Source organism: Cryptomeria japonica, chromosome 7, assembly GCF_030272615.1.
Source record: "Cryptomeria japonica chromosome 7, Sugi_1.0, whole genome shotgun sequence".
In the NCBI taxonomy this organism is placed as follows: Eukaryota; Viridiplantae; Streptophyta; class Pinopsida; order Cupressales; family Cupressaceae; genus Cryptomeria; species Cryptomeria japonica.
In genome coordinates, this window is record NC_081411.1 from 518,756,856 (window position 1) to 518,775,687 (window position 18,832).

Here is an 18,832-nt window from a genome sequence, read left to right on the forward strand (position 1 = left end):
GAACACCAAAATAGCCATAAATAATTTCCGAAGTTTCTTATTTGCACACATCATTACTTATTTCGCTGTAGATATTCAAAGATTTGTCTTTTAGAGAACTACTACCTTTTTGGCGCAAGGCATCTATTTCTAAGTTTGCTTGTGTTGTGGAGAACAAGTATAATTCTACTTACCTATTTTGTGTTCTAAATTCTAATATTTTTTTACTTCCAAGAAATTGTTGTTGGACTATAGAAGCCATTAAGGTATGAAGATGGAATGGAAACAGCAAAATTAGTCATATGATGAAATTGAATCATGGCATTCTTTTCCCCATTGATCCCAGTTAATTTAAGTAGCAATTTAATGATAGGAGGTGCCTTATAGAAATACAACTAGGGTCATTTTCAGAGAAATTAATGTGTTAAAAGAAATAAGGGTGTAATCAGAGAAAGTAGTCCTTGTGTTTTAATAAACTTGTACGCTATGAATCTTTGTTTGCTTGCAGTTCAAGGCAAAGCCCTGCAACACTTTTTTCTGAGCATTTTCATTGGAACCCAATTTTTAAGTGTGTGATTGGGTCTCTTTTCCTGCCTCAATCTCTCTTCTTTCTCCTGTCTATAAAAATTAATTTTATATTCAAATATTATTATCTTTACAACTTAAAGTAAGCGACCAACACATGGCAGAGTTAATATAAGAGTATTGGCAACAATAAAAACTCATGTTCACGCAATTCTGTAACAAATACATGTTGTGAAAGGAAATAAGTAGGTTATAGGAAGTGACAATGTGGTGGCAAGATAATCATTAACCTACCTATTTGTAATATCAATTCACCTTCTTCTAGCACACTTTAGATACCTATTACTTTAGCACGAGGCATGTGCAAAAAAGAACAGTGTGATATCTCAAAGAGTCAAATCAAGCACAGACATCTCAAAAACCAAATAGAGTTGTCACACGAAAAGTGTGTTGTATCTAAACCTATCACAAAAGCACAAGAAACATGTGTCCTAGACAAATAAAAGTATTGTGTCAAACTCTAAATCTTGTCCAAAAACGTCTTATTTTGCTACTTAATCAAAACCCATTTTGTCAATTTGGAAGTCCTAGGGAGCCAATAGCAGAAGATGTGGTGTAATGCCCCTTTCCTAGCCAGTTTCGGTTAATAGGGCTAGTCTATCACTAGGTCCTCGTAGATTAACAGAATAGATAGAGAACCCATGTTGGGTTGATTCTCTCATGGTTTAGACAGCTTGCTAGAGTGGATTGGGAGGCATCAATTATTATTTCATAATATCTCCAGTTGCCAAGCTAAATAAATATTTAAACTTAAGTCAAACTCCTCCAAAAGTGTACTTTATGACATAAGTCTGGAGAGAGAGTGGGTAGGCACCCTTTAGGAGAGAGAAAAAGATTTGTTAGTGAGAGATTAAAAATGAATAAACTTAATATAATCAGAAGTGGGTGCTTGGAAAGGAAAAACCCTAATTAGAGCATAGGAATAGGAGGCCATAAAAGGCAACTTGGAGTCATTTGTTAGGACATGTTGAATATTATCTCTTTTGAAGTTTTGCCTCAAAAGGAGTTAAGCTAAACCTGAAGGTTTAGAGCAGCCTTTGAAGACAAAACCCTTCATAAAGCTTACATCTGTAGAAGTGAAAGATCTTCCCAAGGTGTGTGAGGAAATCCTACTTCAAGGGTTTCATTGAATCATTAGAGCATCAAAGAAATTAGTTTGGAGCAGTTTGCTGGTTATTTTCTAGTGAGGAGATTGCTTGCTGGCCACACCCCTTTCTAGCCAATTTTGAATTTGGAAAAGCCACTCAACTGCTGTTTGGTATTGGGCTACACCAGTCCTTTGTTCTCAGCGGGTTTGGAGCAGATTTCCAATACTTTTTAGAGGACTAAAGGGTTACTAATATCAAAACCATATTTAAAGCAGGTCATACAGCTCCCTAAAAATGTGGTGATTCTAGGCCAAGTTGCCTAGGTTTTGGTGACACCTTTTTGCACTTCTTGAGTGGCCAAATCAGACTATCCCATCGAGAGGTATTTTGGGTTGGAGAGGACAGATTTGAAGGTGCTGTAACTATATTTCTGAGTGACCTAAGTGGCTGCTAGCTTGGTTTTTCAGACCTATAAGTCTTATGTTTAGAAGCGTTTCCTCATCAAGATTCAGAGGACATCTACTCGGTATGCTTAAATCTGATTTGTAAGACCTATTCCTGAACTAGGTCATTCTTTTTGTCTACAAATTTTGTAACACTGATACTATAATGAAATCTGGAAATCAAATGCTCTCTAGTTGCATAATACTTTATGTTGTTCAATATTTTGTAATACTTGTGTTTACTATTGCAAAAATATGTTGTTCAATATTGTCAACTCAAACATTGCAAATAAAAACACAAAACCCCTTTTGCAACTCCTGTCTAGTCTTGAAAGATAAAATCAACCTAGCAAAAATAATATAGGGAACAAGCAAGTCACTTTTAGTTCTACAGTTTGTTCAATGTTCCAGACTAGGGTGGGACATTACATGTGGACTTAGATTCAAGGGTCTTGTGCAGAGTAGCCGGAAACTCCTTTGTCCCTCCTTGGGAACGCGTATCCCCGTATCCGTTCCCGTATCCGAAACAAATATGTATCCTATACAGCTCAGATACACATTGAATAATGTACCCACATGTGCCCTAAAAACCTTGATTTCCAATCATGCTAGATACTACGTGATTTGATTTTTTTAAAAATTGACAGAAATCTTCCTAAATTCAGTTTTATAAAACTTCATTCATGCATTTAAAAAAAAAAAAATTGGTAAAAACAAAACCTACACCCAATGAGAAAGACAAATGAAATGTTTTTCTATTTGAGTGACCCATTTTTTGGGTTATCTTCCAATGCAACTCCACTATTTTTGCATATTGCAAAATGTTAAATCAACTTATCATTATTTATGTAGCAATTATGTGTCTATATTGCTTTTTTATGAATGACGTATCCAGCCGTATCCATATTGGGGGTCTTAAAAATGGCCGTATCCGTATCCAATACCGTATCCATATCCGATACCGTATCCGTGTCCATGCAACTTTGGTCTTGTGGGGTCTTACATTGAAGATAATGTCAAATCAAGGTTACCAGGAGACGGGGATACTTGGAGACTTTGGAGATGGGTATTGGTACCGATACGACAAATTTTCAAAAAAGGAGATGGGTACTTGGAGACGACAATTTTTTTATATATAATTTAATAATTTTTATGAAATTTCATAACATAGTTAATTGAAAACATGTTAAACATTGTCATTTGAAGCATAACGTAGCCTAAACAATGTAATGAGAGCCCGGTGAATATATTTTGAAGGTAAGTTAAACATTCATTAGAACTCAGTTTAATGTTTGACCATACTTCCAAATTCATGCCCATTGTGTAGGCTATGTTTTTCTTCAAATGACAATGCTGGTGAAACCTAAATAGCCACTCCTTGGGAAGTTGTAACCTATGTCACAAGATTCGAGTTCCTGTTTGCCAACAATAAAATTCAGATGAAATTCGACAAGGAGAATAATTTGGAAAAAAAATTCGTGATTAAATTTGCCTATATATATTTGAATTTTAAAAAATGTAAGTAATAAATTAGAAAAAACAAATATTATGTAAAATTTGCATACATTATAATATACTAAAAAAAGGTAATATAAATTTGTTTGAAGTCTTAATTTAAATATTATTAATATAAATAAAAAATATATTAAATAATAAATGTATTATGATTAAAAATTTAATTTAAATATTTCCAAATATTAAAATTTTAATATTGAATAAAAAATTTAAAAACAAAAAAAAAAAATCATTTAAAACACTTTATAAAGATTTTAAATTTTATTTAAAAAAAACTTAAAGTAAAAATAGAAGTGAAACTTTTCATTAGGAAATATTACAAAGAAAGGGGACTTTGAGCAGAAAGCCGTTGGAACTTCAAGCAAGCCTGGAGAGAGCCATTGCCCTATCACATGTTGAAGAAATGTGTTGTGGCCTAGTTGCGAGTGGGAGAAAACTTGATCTTGAAAACCCTAAGTTTTAGCAGGAGGCTTAAGTTTTTTCATGGGAGACTTTGTGAGACATTGTTCGCCCAAACCCTACGCATCTTGTCGACTCCAAAAACGTTTTGGGGACGGGAGATGCATCCCGGGGATCTGGAGACACGTCTCCCAATAACTTCATGTCAAACACATCCACTTTGTAGCTAATGGTACCCTTCATCTATATCTAATTGAGTCTTAATCTATGTGTGTCATTGAAGTCCAACCTCAATTGCCCACAGATCGACCGAAGTTGTTTTCTCATTACAAAGTTGTCAAAGACATGATTCAGTTTGTCGTTTCGACCTCAACCCATGTTCTTTATCTTGTCAACATACACATGCTTCTTCCCATTGTTTCTAGAAGAATGTGTTGAGACTTGTGTTATGTCTTGCCAATCCCTTGTTTGTGATTGTTGCTAGGGATTTTCTTTTGGTTATTACATGTAATACTCGTGGCACAGCTTGTGCCATATATGTTGATGTGAAAGAGATTATATTTGATGCTCTTGATTATGATGCAATTGGTCTTCAAGATAACGTGTGTTAGGGTTTCCACTATAGTAGACATTTTCCTTTTGTATATTCCAATCCAGATGTTCATATCCGATACTCTGAGCTCAAGGATCAGATTGATGATTCTATGTATGCATTCTAAGCTTAAATTTGTGTTGTGTGAGGGAGTCAATTATGCCAGATTCCCTTTTTTCTCAAGTCTAAGTTGGCAGATGCAAGATGCAAACATTTGAGATAGATGCGTGTGATCAGATTTCAAGTGTGTATGTTTGAGGTTGGTGATATGTGCAACGCCTCTTGATGATTAGTTAAGTGATCCTTTTGTGTGTGCACTTGTTTTGTTAAGTTGAGAGCTTGATAGGGTGCTTAGTGGAGACTCGTGATAAGAGCCTGAAAGGGCATCACTTGGTGCATTTATGATCACTTTATTTTAAAATGTTTGTGTTGGTACTTTCCATTCATGGGGTGTATGCTCTCTATTTGTTCCTCCACTAGAGGAGATATTGCTAGCCATCTTGTCTCTCATTTGCTAGAGAGAATCTTGTGTGTGCCAAATCTGAGTGGAGACTTTAGAATAGTGACTTTCCATTCATGTGGTACATGCTCTCTATTTGTTCCTCCACTAGAGGGGATTTAACATACAGCGCTCAAAAAAAATTGTTTTGTTTTTTGCAAAGGAATGATAACATAAATTTGTCTTAATGTGATTGCTGCTGTTATTAAACTGATATTTAAATTGGTAAAATTTCATCAGCTTGGGCAACTAAACATGATAGGAAATTGAAACCATTCAACAATGCCTTAAGAAACAATGATTTGCAAACCATATAGTAATAAATTTCATTAATCACAGAGGCAAGAATGAACATTACAGATCTGAAACAGAAATAGAACCAGCTACAGATCTGCTGTCCTCTTTTGCAAGTTATAGTAGCTATGAATCTTCCCAATCATGCATACATGGCCATCCTACAAAGAAAGGGTCCTTGGACATTAGCAGCTCAAAGAAACAGCACTAAAACTCATTGAAATGAGCAGAAATAACCAATAAACACTTTTAGATTAAGTCTGAGCTCTTCTGGATGCTGGTGTACCCTGTTCATAATAGAAAATTGTGCAGAGAAGCTTACAAAATATTACACATGGAATACAATGCTTCATTATTTTTAATCAAAAACATTACATATTTATAGGATTCTCATATCCTATTTTGTAGGAAAATCCCCAACAACTTTCCTAAATGTATTGAGTTGTTTTAACAACTCAACACATTCATACCACTAATATATTAACCTACTCAACAAACTATAACAAACCTAATTAATAATTTAATATTACTAACACTCGTGTGAACACTAATCTCTTACACCCCCCCTTAGTGTGAACATGGGGAGAAAGAACATCACACAAATTGGAAATAGAATCATATACCTATGCATACTTTTAGGTCTGTATACTGCTGTTTGGATCTTGCTGCACATGATCACCTACATACGAGAACTTATCTCGCTTTCACTTCCAATGAACTCATCACCGGCCGACCACACTTTCAAGTTTCAAGAAGTCTGATAGTCAGTGGATCTCTATAGTCATCTGCTCTCCTATACAACTGTTTTCAATATCAATGATATCCATATTCTCCACCTTAGCACTTCCAACTACATTAAGCCAACTCTTGTGGCTCATGATCTCTATTCAAACGAAAGGCACCTCCCATCGAACTTTCATGGTTTTCACATAGGTTTACCACAAACTTGGACACGAACAAGAACACACTCATCTGTTCACCTCATATGGTTCTCTAGATCACCACTAACCTTTTCAAGATCTATGAACTGCATTACTCTAGTGCTTTTGTTCATTACAATGTTTTACACTAGGAGATTACATAAGGAAATCACAAACAAGAATATAAATATCCATTGTTGTTGATCATGCCACTTGATCTCCAACAACATAGAAAACTCGCCACACACTAGAAAATAAAATGCCACAAAAGCTGATGAGGGACCCTGTCGTTGGTGATTGAGGAGAGGACATTGAATGTCCTCCAACCTCCTGCGCTTCCATCCTCCAATGGTTTGCTACTTAGCAAATATGGCTTTGAAGCTCAATTTTAAATTGCCCCCCTTTTAATCAAAACAATGTCTAAGGTGTTGGTTCCACCGATATTGCACCTTGAGATGACAACACACACAAAATTTACATACATATTAAAAAGAAACAATATGAAGAACTAAACTTATATAGACATTTAGAAGACCAATAAATAATATTAATAATGCAAACCCAAGTGTCAAAAAGTGTTTTTGCTTGAGTTTGCCTTCTACCCAAAGCAATATCAAAGTCAAATTAAATTGCTCCCTTTAAATTAATCCTCTGAAATCTTTGACCTTTCTTTCATCGATTTCTGCCTGCACATCCTTTGGGTTCTTGCCACCAACAGTGCTGCCAGTAGTCACGCGCTTATCCAAAATCTCCTTAACAGTTCCAGCAAGAGTTTTCACCATGGATTGGGCCCACATAACCTTTGCAAGTTCTATGACATCTCTTCTCTAAAAGGGACGAGAATATGGAGGAGGACGTGGATGTGGAGGCTATGGAATGGTGATGATAATGAATCTGAGCTGAGCATCCTTTCAAACAATGTTTACATTATATATGCTCACCATTGACCTCAACATGAGAACAACTGATAAAAATGACCTTTTGATTACTTCTTTGACTCCATTCTCAACATACTAACAACATATGAATCCAAAGAGAAATGCACAGCGGCAGGAATCGAGTGAAATATTTAATACTTTGCAGATCAGAACCACATAAACAATGGTGGTACTCAGGTTTCAATTATTACTTCTAATCATTACAAAACCAGCAACAATATATTTAAGGTGAAACCTAATTACGCATACTCATTGCCGCTTCCCTAAGCACCTCAACATATATGTAACATGGGTTTATTAGAAAACACACCATCCACTGGCACGACCACATAAAGGAGCAATGGCTAGATGCACACGCTACAAACTATGGTGGCAACAATATGTCACAAGGCAGCTCCAAAACGATGAGCCAAGGTCAAGATCGCAGACTCTCTGAGTGAATAGAATGCAGTTCCAAATGGACAGACTCAGTTGTCAAACAGATTAAGCATTGATGTCTAGCGAATGCCCTCTTTACTGGCCTCAGATTAGGATAGATATTATCTGATCTATGGCGTTCAAATCAAACTGGATTTGGAGATCATATCCGGAAAAATCTATATCATTATTCTCTCCTCATTACTAAAAAATGGCGTAGAAACAATTTACTCTGATTTCATAATAGAAAATTGTGCAACGAAGCTTACAGAATATTTCACACAGAATACAATGCTTCATTATTTTCAATCAAAAACACTACATATTTATAGGATTCTCATATCCTATTTTATAGGAAAATCCCCAAACAACCTTCCTAAATGAATTGAGTTGCTTTAACAACTCAACACATTCATACCACTAATATATTTATTATTAACCTACTCAACAAACTATAACAAACCTAATTAATAATTTAATATTACTAACACCCATGTGAATACTAATCTCTTAACAGTTCAACTTTTCAAAATCCACACCAAAAACCTTGCAAACTCCAAAATTCTATCAGCAAACTCCTTCACACCCTACAGAAGTCTTAGATGCCACCAAACATGACCAAAGGGCCTCTGAAACTTAGGTGTTTGGAGGCATAAATTCAAATGCAGCTACAAACCCTTCAGAAGAGTGTCAAATATTGTCGCCCTGCATAGAGAAATGCTTTGGAAAGATGCCCTGAAAAAATTACTCAACCTGTCACCATCACATTGGCATTTTCCTCCCTTTACAAATCCATAACTTGGTCATTAGCATGATTGTCAATTGTAATCAGCAAAATCTTCATCTTGATATGGTAATTGGGTCAGTGAATTATCTTACTTCAATATTTCATCAAAGAGTTCTCTATCAAATTAATTCTTTCATTTTTTGATGGAATGTTGGCATACTTAATGTTTCCTATCTTTGTGATGCAAATCTATGCAACAATCTCATTGTCTTCCCTGAACAACTTCAACTCTTTTCAAAAGTTGGTCTTACCCTGCACTTCAAAATTGTTGGGAATTAGTGCTCACATAGGTGGTAATATTGCATCATAGGATGCATAAATAATTAGGCATAAAATAATAATTAGGTGTCTTAAGGTTTGTCTAATAAGTTATTAATGAGTGGTGTGTAATTAGTTGTTAAAAACAACTCAATATTTATAGAGTGCTTGTTTGTATGTCTATTGAGTTGTTAAAACAACTCAGTCTATTTAGGAATATTGTTTCCTAAACAATAGGATTTTGGAGTCCTATAAATATGTAAAGTGTTTGAATGAAAAATCAAAGAAATGAAGCACGTATTATTTAGTTTTTGATTATTTTTTTTTTTTGTTTAAATAATGCCTGGTAAACTTTTTAACGTGACCGGCGATGCTGGCATGACACGCCCTCCGCCTCCATGTGAAACACTTTTGACCCGGAGCTATGAACCGGTGAGGCTACAACTGAGGGACCTCATCCCCACACTTCACACTTCACTTGTTCAAACCCGCGAGCACAACGGCCCAGTGAAGACACAAGGCCTGTGACCACAATGGCCCAGCAGGGGTTTGAACCTTGGTGGCCGCTTCACCAACGAAGTGTTTTAACCGCGACACTAAATGTCTGAAGACAGTTTTTGATTATTCTGGCTTCTCTGTCTCTGCCCATATTTCCTTTATGGTATTAGAGTGGGTTAAGGTTTAACTTCCTCATAGCCTTGTGTAGTGGCAGCACAAGATTGTGTGTTCGCAGTTCGAGTACATTCGCCTCTCTCAGATCTGTAGCAGTACTTTTTTGGATCGATGTTTCCTCTTTATTGGTGTGCTCATTGTTACGAGGCTTCAAAGTATTAGAGGGCCAATTTGAGAACTTGGAATTCATTTTTATGGTGAGATGAGTCATAATCCTATCAGCATTATCGGCTTGTGAAATGGCTTGATACCCTTGTCGACGTATCATTCTTGTAGGAGCAACATCCTTAATTGTGCAGGGTTGCACATTTGTTTGAGATCTGTGCATTTCGTAGTATATTTGGTATTGGCAGCTTAATATCTTTGCTAAACAACATTTGTATCATCAGAGCATTATATTGTTATTGGCCGAAGCTTTTGTTTTTTGGCGGGGTTGTATGATCAGAGATCCATCAATCTATACCTGTAACACACGATATATTTTTGGTGGCATCCCTTGCTCCCTGGTGGATTTGGCAACTTTGCATACTTCTGAAAGATCCCTGATGGATCTCTTTTACCAATCTGCTGTAATTTTTATTTATTTAAATTGATTTTTCCTGCTTATTAATATTTTCTTTCAGAAATAGACGGAAGTTGCAGAAGGGTTGAATTCTTTTTGTATTTTGATGATTTTTCAACAAGTAAATAATGAAGTACAAGTACATGAACAAAGTACTGAAAATGAAGTTCATATACAGCCAAAACAAATTCGATTCAAGGCAGATTTCTGAATATAAAATCAAATATTTGACCAGATGAAGATTTCCAATAATTTCAGGAAGATTACAATCAGGAATAATTCCAACCTGGATGCTGAAAGAGTAACATAACTAGGAATGAAGTTGTGGCAAGATTCCAGCCCTCCAAGTGCTGCACGTGGGAAGGAAAGTGGCTGCCAGGTACAGCCGTACAGCTGCCAAGTACACCCAACTGGTTAGAAACCCCAAACCCCACGCTGAACTCTGTCAGAATTGCTGAACCTCCAGAAAGAATGCCGTACAATCTCCAAGATGCTAATAGCTGCAAACAAATCCAAACCACTGTATTGGGGGCTACGTCCCAAACAGGCAAGGCATTGGGGTTGGCGTCCCAGATGCTGAAAAGCTCTTCCAGAGCCAAATCTCAAATCCAAGATGTAAAATGTGTAAAAGATAATCATAGAATGAAGCTCCTATCCCCTTATAACCCCTCTCAATTGCAAATCGAACCCTAATTGTCTCCAAGTGGCGTGGTCTAGTGGAAATGTTATAATTTCTTATTTTAAAGTGGTCATGTTACTAGAAAATGACCTTTTTCCCCATAGACAGAAATCCGCTCACTGAATTGCCCTGAGACCAAAGAGAAAGATTTAAAGAATTTCAAGATCTTTCCAACGAGCTATCACACAATAGGATGCGCATCCAGATGAGACCAAAAATCCCCTTATTACTCCAAAATGGCTAACAACTTAGCCTTATTTAATTATTAAACGCTAACTTAGGAAATATTAAAAATATAACCCAAATAGCCACAAAATGCCCAACTGACATTACAAACCCTAAAATCATCCTGTCACCTGTCTGTGACTGAAGTCGGAAATCAAGGATTCACTGGTAGTCTCATCCCTAAAATCTAGGGATGTTCCTAAAATTTAGGAAACAAGCCCAATCTCTTTGAAACTGAAACCATCTAAAAGGTCATGAATAACCTCACGACTGGCAACTGTCACGACCTCCTAAAATTTAGGGATACCCCCTAAAATCTAGGAACTGCTCCAAACTGGCTCCAAACTGCCTGTAAAGCCAAAATCCAATCACTATATGCACTGAATGAGTCCCAATCAACCTCTGCTAGCCTACGAGACTCCAATGATAGGCCAACTCCTCCGTCTCCGATGTCCACTCTAGAAAGGGGACATGACAACTTCGCCTTTTGTTCTCAGATTTTTGCATATTGCAAATCGTGATTTTTGTGATCAGGGATCCATGCTGGAGATTGACGGTTTCAAAGGGTCAGCTCGTGCCAATATATGATCATTTTATTTTTTATGGTGCAATGTGTCAGGTTCGTTATTTGTTGTGAGTGCTGGTTGTTTTAGAGGCATCGAACGCAGAAGATTGAATTTTGTGGTTGCTGACTCAAGGATGGGTTCATTTACAAACTCTTAGTTCTTGTCATGTGAAGGTTCGTCCTCAGGTTTTTTTTTCATTACTTGGCATCCATGATTTCTAGTGCCTATGAGAAGTGGTGATGTGATTTGATTCCAGATCACAGCATTCATGAAAGGTGTGAGAAATATCTTTTTTAGTCAAACTTTATTATTTGTTAGTACTTGGTGGAGTTGCACATTGAAACAACAGTAAAATAGTTCCTTATCATCGCCAATACAAGCAGTGTTCTAGAGTTTCTTGCTTCGATTTTGATATTCTTCTCTTGCATTGATGGTGAAAAAAAAAACTTCAATCCTTGCTGATTTTTATGGGTGGGGCGATCAACAAATTATATGTTAGTCAAGTCATTAAATATACAGTAGATTGAGTGTTAGTGATAATTTATAGGTTGAAGTTAAATTTGTATAGTATGTGAAAGTGTCATTTGGTCAAGATGTACTATTTTGTTTGAAATAGGGTCTATTATCATGTCAGAAAAAATAAAAATAATAATAATAAAAATATCAAAAATAAAATTGATTCAATTGTATTTGGAGTGCATGATCGGTGGTACCCGACACTCCCATTGTTTATAGAAGAGAAGTTCATATCAATGGGGGGAGAGTATATTTTTTCCTCATAATTAACAAAATGAGCCTCAAAAGATAAATTTGTTAAGTAACAAATCTACTAGAGGATGGAGGCACCGGAGGTTGGAGGAAATTTAGCGACCTCTCGTCAGTCACTAGCGATGGGGTCGTGAAACTGCATTAGTGACAACAATTTGTGCCAAAATGACTAAAGCCAAGATCGGTTTCCAGGTGGCAGTGGCAACCGTCTCATATCATTTGTGATTAGAGTGGCAATGATCTCAAATAGTGGCTGCATAAGCGATAACAAAGACTTGGTTGTCAAGCTTTGTAATTTGTGGATGGATGTGTTTGTCCCTATTCACAAGATGATGTAAGTGGTTGGATGTGTTTGTCCCCAGTCACAAGAGTTGGTAATTATGATTGGATGTGTTTGTCCCCAATCATAATAGTTGTGAGCAGATGTGTGTGTCCCTGTTCATGACTGATGTTGGATAGATGTGTTTGTCCCTATCCAAATTTGATGTAATACCTTGGGTAGATGTGTTTGTCCCTATCCTTGGATGAAAGTTAGTGAGCGTAGTGAGGCTAGTTCCACTATTGCTTCACATGAGTAGATGTGTATGTCCCTACTCATACTTTAGGATGAACTACGATGTGTGGTCATCAAATATTATGATGTATTTTCACCCCATGTTCACACTAAGGGGGGGAGCAATACCTTTTGCAATGCTTGCGTGTGAGAGATCTCATACACCACACACCACACTGGTGTCTCACTTGGTGGTGATCTCAAAAACTACCTTTACCTTCAACTTTTTACCAATTAGTGGATTCTCTTAGGTTCATTAATTTTTTTAATACATTGACCTTCATCGCCATAACCATTTGCAATCCAAATGGATTAAAGTGATGGTCAATGTCTTGACTTCTATGAACTGTAAACTTGGTTATTTTTTGTCCATCTCTTGGTGGTATTTAGTTTTCCCTGACATGTAAAGTTTTTTCTTGAACTTCTCGAAGCCAGCTCAATATCTTTTTTTATACTTTCAAATAACCTTTTTGTTATATGACATAAAAGTTTTTTATATTTAGGCAACCTTAAAAGTAGAAATAGAAAACATCCCATTAAACAATTTTCATTAGTAATTTCCAGCATATTTTCCTCTTCATTCTTAAAGTGTTTCTTAAAAGAATATAATTTATTTTATGTAAGACCAATTGTATTTTCTTGTATATTGTTTGTCCCTTGAAAATGAAAGGCCTTAATTACAGGTTTTTGGCTATAGTTACTAACACATGGTTTTATAGGTTGGGAAGATGGCAGATCTTGTTATGTGGAAGCCTGGATTCTTTGGTGCAAAGCCTGAAATGATTATTAAAGGTGGTGCAATTGCTTGGGCACAAATGGGTGATGCCAATGCAAGCATCTCAACGCCTGAACCAGTAAGTAACTTCAATTTTTCATTTTCCTGTTGCAGAAATGAATTTTTGGGTTTCACTGTCATTTTTAATTCAGATTTCTTTTTGTACTTACATTCAAATACGTAACAGCATCGAAATCAAAACTTTTAATAAGAAGAGAGTCATCATCAATTCCACAATTTGGAGAAACGCTTTTCTCACCTTTTTAGCACTAATGAGATATTAGATTAAGGCTTACCTTATGGACATTATCTACCCGTTATTTTTGTTTGTTGTATTTTTTGCTTAATGCAGAAGAACTTGTATACATATGCCATTTATGGGATGTTATCAGGGCCTATCTTCCTGCACTATCATCTCCACTCCTTTTTCTAGATCTTGAAATTGGATCTAGAATGTGCCTACATTGGGTGACACTTTTTTTTTTCGGGTCTATATATTGCAGAGAAAATTATTCTCACTCATGTTCACTTTCCAACCAGTTTTTAGAACGTGAAAGCCTATTCTGACAAAAGAAAATTGAATTTATATGTTATGAGATTAAGTCTATTTTTAGGAAGACAGTACATGGATCTTTTAGCCATGAAACTATTTTTAAATCCAATTTCTTTAGATTATAAACAAAGATGTATTGGAAATTTCAAAAAAAAATTTCTCCAAATTGTAAGCATCTTATTTAAGTTGTGCTTCACTTTCATTTCCAGGTCCTCATGAGGCCCATGTTTGGTGCCGTTGGTAAAAGTGGAAACCTACATTCAATTGCCTTTGTAAGCAAGGTAAGCTAACCACATGGATTGGAAGTTTTCAATTTCCATGCTTCTTATATTCATGATTTCAACCATCTAAGACCATGCTCGACAATGTGATTACTTATTTATTGAAATTGTTTCTACATGTGTATTTCTTCTGTCACATATAATTAGGTTGCCAAAGAAGCTGGAGTTGAGAAAGATTATGCCCTCCAGAAGAGAGTTGAAGCAGTTCAAAACGTCCGCAGTTTGACCAAACTTGACATGAAGCTAAATACTGCAACTCCCAAAATTGAAGTTGATCCTGAGAGCTTTGTTGTAACTGCAGATGGGGAACGCCTGATTTGTTCACCAGCCAAGAAACTTCCTTTATCACAGAACTTTTTTCTCTTTTAACCTTAATAGGATAAACAACAGAGAAAAACACAAATAGATTCAAATTGCAAGATTAGATGAATCTCATGTAGCAAGCAGTACGAATCACTATACGGATATTTTCTGTTGAATAATGCCTGTTCTTGAGACAGATTTGGAGTATTCAGGCAGAAAAGAAACCTGAAACATAATAATATGATATGATATGCTGTTTATTATGAAAACTTAATTAGTGGATTTCATTATTTTCTCAATCTTCTAGGAATAATTCACATATCATCACAATGGGTTTTAGGAATGTTTTCGTTCATTTTTTATCGAGCGAAAGAAGCAGCTATTATCACAGCGGATTTTAGCTTTCATTAAATCAATCGTTCTTAATTCTGTGATCTTAAAAAGTTTCTCTTTTATTAGTATATCCATACTTATTTTCACGTATTTATATAATTATCAAATGAATAATCTAAGCTTAGTAGTGGCAAATATTTTAACATGAATACATTCCACATGTGTTAAACATACCAAAGACTGTTTACAAAAGGCTTGCAATGTGATACCGAAATGTAGCCAAAGTAAGCTCTGGTTATTTGCTAAGCGAACACAACACAATTGAAAAGTACAACAAAGCAATGAGATAGAGAACAAAGATATTTCTCACTCGCCATAAATTGCAAACTAGGGTAATGTTGGTTGAAAATTTTGTACACTTGGGGAAATATACAAAATTGTGGTAACAGTGTGTGAGTAAAACTCTCCTAATTAAAGGAAAACTCCTTCTATCTATCTAATACTAAAACTAAAATAGGATGGAACAACAGTCTTTCTTCTTTTTTCAAGAAAGTCAATATCCTTTTCTCTTCATAAAAGTGATAGCAATTTAACATAAAACAACAATAACTCTTTGAAATGAAATGAGAGAAAGGAAATGAAGTTTCCTGAAAGTTCAAAGACTCCCGTCGCTTCCTTTGGGACGGGACATCAATATCAAGCTCAAAGTCTTGGCTATGTGAAGTCTTATCTACCCTTCAAAGACTCCTGTCGCTTCCTTCGGGACGAGACATTAATATCAAGCTCAAAGTCTTGACTATGTGAAGTCTTATCTACCCTTTTTTATTCTAATGATATCAAGAACAAATTATGACAGTACAAAGTGTGAAATAACTTATTTCTTTCTACAAAGTATGAGGAAGATAATGAGACTGATAACAACATGGCTACTGAAAGCGAGGAAGTCCAAACCCTCGTGAGATTAGTGAATCTTGAGACTGCAGGTGACAAGACCCAGGAAGAGAATCACCTGGATATTGACCTTTGTATCAATAATGGCATGGATAGCTTCAAATAGGTGCTCCTTTGGATGCAAAAGGAAATTACTGACATTAAAACCAAGCAAGCCCAGGAAGCAGGTAAAATTGAGACTTTAGAAGCTTTAGGCTCGGGTAAATTCAATTCCCTCCTTGATTGTCTCATCGAGCTCACCAAAGCTATTAGTAATGCAGAGGAGATTATCAATGCTAATCGAAATAGCTTTCTTAGCTTGGAGAACAAAGTAGGGGCCACTGAAAAAAGACTTGATGGTGTTGAGACATGCTCAAAAAGATTGGTGAGCAAAGCCATAAGATTCATAAGGCCGCCTCGACTAGTATGAAGGCTCTTATCAGTAAGCTTGAGAATGACCATGGGGATAAGGCTTCGACGGGCATCATTGAAGTGAAGGAAGATACCTTAGAGGATAAGGAGACTAGGCTTGGGAGAAGAGCGTGAGCGAGCACCAGAAAGATGCAAAGCCATAGCAAGGAAATTGAAGAAATCAAGCGAGCGACTAATAATATGGAACAACTAGAGTTGGAAGCTGATGAAATGCTTGAGAACTTAACCTAAATTTGTTGTCGGTCCTTTTGGTTTTTGACTAGCTGTCTCTTGTTTGCTAGCATTTTGCTCGTCACCTGTCATTTTCTTAGGTGCTGTCTTTTGCGTTTTGTTGCGCTTTAATGTAAATCTTTTGATCTTTTGGCTGTAATGGGTTTCAGGGGCCCATCAAAACCTGTTTTCCCTTATTCAAAAACTTATTTATTTCTACACAAGACAACAAGAACTAGTGTGAGCTCAAAGTTTCACAACTATTTCTTATTATAAAATCTACTTCTAATCTCTCTCAAGAACGAGTGTAAGCACAAAGTCTTACAACTTTTCTCAATAGAACTTCTCTTTTAACTAAATTAATCTCCAATACTTGCAACACAAAGTCTGCAAATCAAATTTGATTAAGCCCTTTAAGAAACAGTTGCAAGAAAGGTAATGTTGAACATAAACTCAAGAATATAGCACAAAGTCTCATTTTCTTATATTCCTTTCAATTCTTTAATTTACATATAAAAGCTCAAAGTCTTCTTTGCTGCAAATTTGACAGAATTTTTGCTTGCTTTCAAAAAAATAAAGATTACAATAGACCCCCTCAAGTATTTATAAGAGAGGAGTCTTGAGAAAAAGGTGGGAGGATCCTAACTAGAGAAGTTCTCTCAACCACCAAGATTTCTTCAATAACTAACAATGACTTATTCAAAGTTACAAGTCCTATTCTAAATTGACTTGTTACTCGTCTACTTGTTATTACAAAAGTGCAAGTAATGACTTGACTTGCAATTTACAAAATGTATTTACAAGTAAACTTGTCAAAAGAAAAACTACAACTAAGAGTTTACAATTCTGAAAAATGCAACTAAGTGTTGAAAAACACTCAAGTTGCAGCATGTGAAGATATGAATCCTTCGAACTTCTGGATGATCGTTTGTAGCTCAACAGGATTCGGCTCGTGGGTGTTTCTGGCAACAATCATGGTCTTCACAATGGTATCATGGCATTGAAGAAGCATAGAGTTGTTCTTCTCCAAAGTGGACTAGATTCCATGCAAGGAGATTTGATGTTTCATCAAAACTTGAATTGAGGCAGCTGAAAATTGCTCTCATCCACTCATTATGAATCTTCATCTGTAAATCTACGAGCACTTCTTCTGGTATCAACTCCCCATTCTAACCCATGATATTGCAAGAGGCCTTCTCACACTGAGAAACAACACCTTGGAATACTTCAACTCACAATTTCATTGCGTCATCAATCTCTTCATTGAGGGATTTGAGAATGAGGGCTTTGTTCTCTAGAAGCTCTTCAAATTCTAGATACATGACTCTGGAAGGAATAATGGCATGCTTCTGAAGAACACTCAACTATTGTCGAGGCATCTTCCCCCAAACCGTCAAGCTACCTTCAACCCTTTCCAAGTTCTGTTTGAAAGTCTCGGAGGTATGATTCAATTTTTCTTCAATGGTCTCCAACTTAACCATCATTTGGGATGTCTTTTAGCACTTGCGCACACAGATCATGAAGTTGATCCACCCAAGAGTCCAATGCTTGTACCTTCTGAGCAGCTCTTTCAACTCCCCGAATCGATTCTTGTGAACCGGAAGAATTTGAAGGATTACTCCCTTCACCAACAGGTTTTGTGATTTTATGAATAGTTGCAACAAGTTGCCTATTCTCCTCTTCTAGCTTGTCTTTCTTCGCTAGAAGTTCATCATACTGCTGTACTAGTGAAGCTACGGATTGCTGGGCATCATGCATGACCACTTCATGCGTTTGTTTACCCAATTCTATCATTGTAACCCTGTAATCAACAACTTGTATTTCCACATGCGGCTTATCTACAAGGGGCTCAACAATTTCTGCCACTTTCATCTTGTTGTTGTCAATTGTCACCCTTGAGATCGTCTGGGCTTTCTTAGCAACCTTGGGCCTAGATTGCTTAAGCCGCTGATAATCAAAAACATCAGAAGAAATTTCCTACTTCTTCCTCATGGGAGCGAAAGAACTAAGCCATGGCGGTAAAACAGAGCAGGGGCCACTGTAATTGAATTGAGGCAGCTGAAAATTGCTTTCCTCCACTCATTATGAATCTTCATTTGTAGATCTGCGATCATTTCTTCTGGTATCAACTCCCCATTCTGACCCATGATATTGCAAGAGGCCTTCTCACACTGAGAAACAACACCTTGGAATACTTCAACTCACAATCTCATTGCGTCATCAATCTCTTCAATGAGGGATTTGAGAACGAGGGCTTTGTTCTTTAGAAGCTCTTC

The 18,832-nt window shown here is 36.3% G+C and overlaps 1 protein-coding gene across 2 annotated transcripts in view; it reads left to right on the forward strand.

Moving 5' to 3' along the window:
- LOC131061660 (urease) overlaps positions 1 to 14,950 on the forward strand; it is a 190,177-nt gene extending 175,227 nt beyond the window's left edge. For both annotated transcript variants that reach the window (XM_057995465.2, XM_057995467.2), the window contains 3 exons: positions 13,459 to 13,593; positions 14,277 to 14,348; positions 14,496 to 14,950. In XM_057995465.2, coding sequence (XP_057851448.2) covers positions 13,459 to 13,593; positions 14,277 to 14,348; positions 14,496 to 14,717 — 429 coding nt within the window. In that variant the 3' untranslated portion in view covers positions 14,718 to 14,950. The remainder of the gene's footprint in view (positions 1 to 13,458; positions 13,594 to 14,276; positions 14,349 to 14,495) is intronic.
- The last annotated feature ends 3,882 nt before the right edge of the window (positions 14,951 to 18,832 follow it).